This window comes from Coturnix japonica, chromosome 4 (genome assembly GCF_001577835.2).
Source record: "Coturnix japonica isolate 7356 chromosome 4, Coturnix japonica 2.1, whole genome shotgun sequence".
In the NCBI taxonomy this organism is placed as follows: domain Eukaryota; kingdom Metazoa; phylum Chordata; class Aves; order Galliformes; family Phasianidae; genus Coturnix; species Coturnix japonica.
In genome coordinates, this window is record NC_029519.1 from 19,440,633 (window position 1) to 19,448,628 (window position 7,996).

General features: G+C 42.3%; 1 protein-coding gene across 2 annotated transcripts in view; it reads right to left on the reverse strand.

Annotated features, from left to right (window-relative positions):
- Positions 1-3,106, reverse strand: part of C4H4orf45 (chromosome 4 C4orf45 homolog) — a 28,912-nt gene extending 25,806 nt beyond the window's left edge. For both annotated transcript variants that reach the window (XM_032444047.1, XM_032444046.1), the window contains exon 1: positions 2,991-3,106. In XM_032444047.1, the coding sequence (XP_032299938.1) occupies positions 2,991-3,089 (99 nt within the window). In that variant the 5' untranslated portion in view covers positions 3,090-3,106. The remainder of the gene's footprint in view (positions 1-2,990) is intronic.
- Between the last annotated feature and the right edge of the window lie 4,890 nt (positions 3,107-7,996).

Genomic DNA, 7,996 nt, shown 5'->3' on the forward strand with positions numbered 1-7,996 from the left:
CATTAAGGGTTACAGAGTGGCTGAGTTGTCTAGTTGTCTCCTGGGATGGATTTGGCCTTTGGTCATCCTGCAAAGGAGATGGCTGATCACCACAGCATTATATGTGGTTTTCCTTAGTACTAGTAAGGTCTTAGGCAGAACTATGAATGTGTATGATACTTAGCTGAAGGGGGAACTTGCTTTACTATAGTAATCACTCAATAGGAGCATGAGAACTTAGTGCAGTAAGGCTGCATGGCACAAAAGACAGCTCTCTTTAGAGGCGAAAGAGCAGAGCAAAACTGTGCCAAAAAAACCCAACAGATTCATTTGGAAAAAAAAAAAGGAAAAATGTTGTGAGAACTGTTTCAAAATGTTATTTCTTGAATCTGTTTTGAAGTAAAAATGAGTGATTTTGGTTTTCCGACACTAGAAAAATAGTTTTGGTTTTGTTTAGCCAAAATATTTCCTTCTCCGTACTTCGAAGTTCATTGGCCACATGCAAATAATGGGTCCTTTCATTCTTTTGTACAAAGACAAAGAGAGTATCTGTGCTGTCTGTTGGTCATCGTAACTAAAGAATTCCCTTTGCATTTATTCTGGCTGATTGTTGTCTTTCTTCTGTCAGAAATGTTACTGCATTATTTATCTTGAAAAGTTCCCTGTGCTACAAAATAACGTTTATGTCTTTACAAAGGCATTATTTTAAACATCGTCTGGAGAAATCACCCCCAAGAAACCAAAAGCATTTGTCTATGAAGAGAGTGCATTTGTTTGGTGCAATCAAGGAGATATAAATAAGGGCTGCAGAGTGTCATCTCTATGGTTACAACATTAAGGCCATTGTTCAGCATGCAGCGTGCTTTCATTTTTCAGAAATTTGGGGGTGTTCACTGTGGCAGAAGCATTGTGAGTTACGAATTAGCACTTTGTATGACATGTTTGAAAGCCTTGCTCTGATGAGGCTGGTTGTCTTCGATGTTACTTGCTTAGAGGGTCTCAACAGTGCTTCTATCAAATAAAGGAAAGTGAAAGCACAAGCACTGGATTTTAGCGTAATTGGGTTAAAGACTTTATGATAAGTAATGAACTAAAAGCTTTATTTTTCCATTAAACACTTCTAAAAGCTGTTTACTGCAACTAAACAGTGCAGGTTGATGACTTTTATTATTATTATTCTGTGTTCACAATGCTTAGATATTTGACAGAGAGAGCTGGAATCTATATCTGCTATTGATTTCATGTGATGAAAATGATTCTGAACCACTTTTGTACTACAGAAAGCCCTCTTGGCATACAAAGCAGGCTATAAAATCTGTAAATTATTAAAAACAAACAAAAAATCCATCCAGTTCACTATGTGAAAGTTCACTCTATATTGGAGAATTCCCTTTGTTAATAGACTGCTGCAGCAGGAAAATCCCTGTTTTATTACAGTACACCTAACTGCTCTGTGCCAAGTGAGAAAGTAGGGGGCAAGGCAGAATCACAGAATGACCTGGGTTGGAAGGGACCTCAAGGATCAGGGGTTGACCAAACTTCCACGTTTACTAGATCAGGATGCCCAAGGCCCCATCCAACCTGGCCTTGAACACCTGGAAGGTGTTCCCAGGAAGGTCTGGGATCAGCTGAGCAAAGCTCAGCTCCTGGTGGCCTCTTAGTGATCACTGCTAACACCTGGGTCTATGTGGTCAACCCAAAAATCTGACTGAGGGTGTTGACCAGACACTTCTTGAACTCTGGCAGTCTGGGGTTATGCCCACTGCCCAGGGCAGCCTGTCCCATGTGTGCTGCTTTCTGCTGAAGAACTTTTTCTGAATCCCCACCTGACCCTTCCCTGACACAGCTCTGTGCCGTTCCCTCTGGAGGAAGGAGATCAGTGTTTGTCCCTCTGCTGTGTCAGGAAGTTTTATTAAGCTTCTTACGAAACTCAGAAAGCTAAAGTCTGCTGGCTCTGCTACTGGAATTTACACTGTGTGGTGGCACATGCATTGCCTCTGGGATATACTTACTCATGTCAGACAGCTATTTCCTAAGTAGCTGCTACTTCCTAAGACTACACAGCTCAATGCAAAGGTGCTACAGTGCCCTTTTTTTTTTGTTAAGAAGGAAGAGAATTCAACAGCACATCAGTGAATGCCAAGTGTTTAAACTTTAACACTAAAGCCTAGTGTTTAGATAGAACTTGCATATGCTGATACATCCAGGCTATGCGTATGTGTAGTGTATTCACGCCCTTATTTGTGTTTTCACAACTTCTGATTTGCTCCAGATTGATTTCAGCAGTAAATGTTTTTTTGAGTAATGGCAGAAGATAATGGTCAACACAATAGCTATTTCCAGGGCTGCACATCTCTTTGGGCTGTGCAGAAAAAGACACCTGTATGGGAAATTGGTAATTACAGCCTGAACCTCTGATTAATCAGCTGAGGCAAGTGTCAGGTCAGCTGTGGGAGCACAGGTGAGAGTAATTTAGCTGTGCTCCCGGAAGGGGTGGAGCTTGACTCCACCTCCTCTAGACCTCATTTAAGGGCTGACCACCACTAAGGCAGCATCTCTTGGAGATTGCTCCTTGGTGGAGATTGCCTTGGTGTTTCCCAGCCAGATTGAAGGCTTCCATATGGGTGAGTTTTTCTTGTAAATAACCTTTTGGATATTTACTACCATCTTTATGTTGTCACTGTACAGCACCTAACCTTTCTGCCCATGTGGGATGGGTCCTCTCTACCAGGTGTGCTCCTTGTCCAGGAAGCTCTAATTGGCTTTCTGGCTCAGCACAAACACCAGACACTTGTGGCATGTTAGATTGCTCACCCTCAAGCATAATGTTACAAAGATATAACTTGAGGCTTCTGTAGGCCTTAATCAAAGAGCTGAGTCCTCCCTTGTTCCTTGCTTAGTCTGTGGATGATCTCTGCCCTAGTGACAATCCAGGATGAAATAGGAAACAGAGCTGGACTTTATTCTGCCTTCTGGCACTGTGGTGTTTTTGTCTCTGAAGGCTTCCTTACCTTGATTTGTGCTCCGCTCTGGAGATTTCTCCAAGTGAAACAGCTGAGCTCTCGCACTCCCCACCCAATTTCTCTGGCGTACTGACATCGGCGATACATGGGAGGTGGGAAGAAGGGGGCTGGCCGCCACAAGTAGGCAGCATCACTGCTGCCTTCTATTGCTGGAGATGTTGCTCCTATGTAGTGAGTGTCCTCAGGCCTCCTTGTTCTGTGATCACGTATAGCATCTGGGCCTTGTAAAGACAGAAAATAATTATCCAGACTGTTTCTGTTTCTCACCCATTTCAGAATGGTTTATATTTCTTTATCTTGCTTCTAGTGCAGCAGTTATATAGTTGTTCTGCTTTGGAGGTCTTTTGAACTTGTTCCTTTTGTTAGAATGTCTCCTGGAGTGGAAGTTATAAATGTTTTTTCACTTCAGTATTCCTTTTTCCTGCCCTAAGAACATGACTGTTGAAAAAGGGGCATGGCATGGAACAAAATTAGCCATCTGCTTCTGGTAAAAAGCAACCTTTTGTTATTTTCAATTGGATTTCTCTTTTATGTATGCAAACGTTCAGAAAATGATCACACATTGGAAGATATGAATTTAAAATGGCTTAAGCTTACTAAATTAAAGCACAGTAGGATTTCTAATCCAGAATTAAAGTAGCTTTAATTCATTATTATTGAATTTATTGTCAAGTTAAAGTGTCATTGAGCACAAAGTCACTTTAAATAATGAAGTGCAATGATTTTTAAGTGATATTCTTCAGGTCATTCAGAGATGTGTCTATGAGGAAATATAGTGTAGAACTAAGAAAGGATCTGATTTTATAGAGTGAAATGTTCCAGCTGGGAAGGTGCAAATCCAAAAGGCACAATATAAGAATAACTAATCAAACCCATACTCCACGTTCTTGGCCTCCATGTCCTTTCAGGACTTGAAGAGAACTTACAAGCAGGAAAGGGAGCTACTTGTTACACCATCTGATAGTGATAGGATGAGGGGGAATGGCTTCAAACTAAGAAAAGGGAGAATTAAGTTAGATGTTAGGAAGAAATCTTTACACAGAGGGTGAGACCCTAACACAGCTGTCCAGAGGAGCAGTGTGTGCCCCATCCCTGGAGGCACTCAGGGCCAGGCTGGATGGGGGCCCTGGGCAGCCTGAGCTGGTGGGGGCAGCCCTGCCCACTGCAGGGGGATGGATTTGGTCCTTAGGTCCTTACAACCTAAGCTATTCTATGACTATGATTCTAAACATGACATTTGGCTGGAAGGCAACACAGCTCCCAGGCAGACTGAGTAACTGAGTTCTCTGTGACTAAAAATCGAGAAACAGGAGAGTGGACAAAAAGGCAGATCTGCCCTCAGCATTTCATTGCCATTGAGGCTTGCCAGTAGCCTCCACAGCACAATTACACTGCCCATAAAATGGAGGCAATTTTGCTCTTAGCAAAGAGTGCTATGAACTTCGTAAGATGGTGTTGTCAACTGTATCAACTAACTATAAACAAGTAAACCAAGTATTTAGAAAACAGCTTTGGCAACTGAATAGTTCCAGATAGCTGGGAACTTAACCTGAATGCAAACTGTGTCTCTCAGCTGTGCAGACAGGGCACAAGAGTGTCATGGAAACTCATAAATCACCAAAATCCCTGTAGCATCAATTTACAGCCTGGGATTAGTATTGATATTTTTACTGCCTGAGCTGAAGGCTGTTACATCTTCTCAGCGTATGAAGACAGTGTCAACCTTAAAGGTTATTACAAAACATTTTGGTTATAGCTTCAAAAGAGTACTGCAAATTTAGTGTGATTCAGTTACAAAGATCAGGATTGACTGAAGGGACAGGCTAGTTACCATTTCCACCATTGCCTCTGTAAAGGGGACTTTGTAAGGATTTACTCGCCACACATCATTCAGGAAATAGACCTCACACAGGCTTTCATCTGAGGTGCAAAAACCTGTTGTACATTTATGGGGGGGGGGGGGAGGAACAGCAAGCCAACCCTGGAAATGTCTAGAAATATTTAATGCTGCAGTGGGAGGCAGCTCTTCAACCAGAGTTTTTTTACACTAGAGGATTATCCCTGAAACTTTGTCGCAGAAAGAGATCATTGAGCGTAGTGTGATTTGGGCCTCTGGAGAAGCCACAGGCTGCATTTTTTTGTTAAAAGGACAAACCACAGAAGTGTTCTGACATCCTCCTACTAGAGCAGCCACTGATGGTGCCAGATGATTTCATTGCTGGTAAAGAAATGAATTCCCTGTTGGTCTACTGATGTTTATGCTGCTGCTTTAGCTAATAAAGCTGTGCCAGTCCAATCTGAGGGTGAATAAAAATATTCTCAAAACTAGTGTAGGGAGCAGAAAATAAAAATAATGTTGCAAAACAAAGAGTGAGTTTCCACATGGAGTTTCCTCTCCAGGCAGCTACTGGAAATGAAGCAAAATGGCAATGGAAAGGAACTCCTTTTGTGAAGTGTTTATTCCAGAAGAGCTGCTATAATTATATGTTAATCCAGTTGAACTTTCAAGTGCAGATAATACTTGACTCCTATTCCCAGGCAAGGGATTCGTTTCCAAGCCATATGTCTTCTCAGGGTCCATATTAACTGAAAATAGATCACTATGTGCAGAGACGGAGCAAAGACCACACCAGCCCAATTAAAAGTCAGGTTAGTCTCCCAGTAAAGGCTGATGATTTTGTTTTGGCTGCGTTACCAAGGAAGGGCACCTTTATAACGAGATTCCATCCAATTCACTAATTTCTTGTGTTATTGTTTGTCCAGGCTTTAGAGGAAGCAATGTCTTTGGATAATCTGTAGAAATAGAATTGTAATTTATAGAGAGTTAAGTGGTCTCTCAGTGCTTCTTGCTGTGTGATTAATACCCTGCAAAGATTGCCTTCACACTTGTTATACAGAAAGCGGAGTTTAGACTTTCATCCTTCCTTGCAGAATAAGGGAAAGAATAAACAAAGAAATCAATTAAGGATGTTCCTTTAATATAGATGAAGATGGAATATATCTGTCACTGGAAAAAAACCCTGGCCTGACTCCTGAGGGACTGCCTCTCTACAGCTTTGGCTTAGCAATGGCATTTCAGCTAGCTATTCTTGATCAGATAAAGAGAGGCTCTGCTGGCATCCTGTGCTCTGTGGAGACTGGAAGTCTCTGCAGTATGCTGCCTTGCTTGGTCCAGATGCACTGACTCTCTAGTCATAGTGAAAGGCATATTTATTTGATCAAGGTTTTGGAGAAAGCTGTGGTTATGTTTCCAGAGCGATGAATGAGGGAGAGAGGGTGCTACGAATGATAGTCACTCAAATAACTCTGAGGCTAGTTTTCCTTTTGCTTCATGGTTACTGCTGAAATATTAATTATAAGTTAGGGCATCAAATTTTATTAATTTGATGTAAATAAATAATCAGGTCACTCCTAGCAGTTTCATTTCCCAGCAACCACATGTTCTAGTAGGGCCTTTTTAAAAGCACATAGAACATAATCATGGCTAAATGGGGAACTGCTGCTTGGCTTTATAAAACCCATTAAGGAATTGGTGTCCTCCCACTCTCTCAGCAACATCAACAGCGCAGTTCATCCTGCTGGCCAGGCAATAACCTCCAGACAACAATAACTTGACCGGCTGAAGTTGGTGGTTAGGATTACCACTCCTGGCAGATCTAGTTAACATATTCTGTGCAGGATTTCAGAGAGGAAAGTGGGTCAGAAACATCACTTTATGATGAATATCTTTAACGTGACCAGAACAGTAACCCAGCATCACAGGCTGTTCTCAGCATTGGTCTGATTAGGTTTATCAAATGAACTCCATGTGTGGATTTTTTTTTCTGGTGCAAAGAATTCCTGGTTCTAGTTTTGCTGCAGCATTGCAACACCTTTCCAGTATGAACAGCTGCACCTGCTGTTATCTTGGAGCAGCTATTTCATGAATTCTTAATAAAAAGCAAAACCAGGCCCAGGATATGTGTCTATAGCAGATCCTATTGATTTCCATGGGAGCTGAAGGTGCTTTCTAGTGTGCAGGAGCAGTTAGCAGCTCAGAAAGCAGAGCCCTAAGCCCTAAAGCACTTGTTAAGGGACAGCACAGGCAGCAGGGTGCCTGCCTCACAATTTTTTGGGCCTTTTTTCTGACCCCTTATAGAGGAAGAAAACAACCTCCAGGCTTGGTTAATAAGAGTCAGAAGCAAACAGCATGCACCTGTTTGGTGCAGGAGCCCACACTCTGAGGAGCATCCAGAGATCACAACACGATGCCAGCACTGGGCTGATGCCACGTGCCATTCATTTCTCCAGCAGCTTCAGCTGCTCTGCCTGCCTACCCGTCTACCCAAAGCTCTGCAGCAACTGTTTCTTAACCGCACAGTAAATGTTTGTTTTTATCCCTGGTTATTTTTAACTTGCATCAGTTCCTTGATCTCATTTTCCATGTGGCCTCGGGGGAGGGAAGCAGTTGTGCCAAAACAAACAGAGCGAGATGTGAGCTGGGGGCAGGAGGTCAGGAGGGCTGAGGGCAGCATCATCCCCAGGAGATCAGTGCCCGGAGCTGTGTTCTGCAGGTGCAGATGCTCCCCAGTGAAACTGCCTGCAAGCACGGCATTAGAGCCAGCAGCAGAGCAAGGTGGTGTGGAAGGGCAGCCTAAGTCTTTCCATCTAATTGTGAACTGCTCTCACTCTGTGCAGAGCATGCAACATCAGTTCCTTGTACTGTCTTGCTGCTTCTTTAGAGCTTTCCTTCTTTGTATATATGCTAAGATGATAGAAATAATGAAGAATGTAAACACAAAAAGTATCACCTTAATAACTCTGTTAGGTGTCTTCCAAAGGTAAATATATCAGCAGAGCATACCTCAAGTAACACTAAACTCTGCTTTTATTGTCTTAGCTTTTGCTACTAAATGTGATTCAGAGCTGGTGGCTGGAAGACAGCAGAAGTAAAAGCTAACTTTACTTTTCAGTCTCCTTATTGAAGCTTTTTTTTTTTTTATCAGGATTCTTTA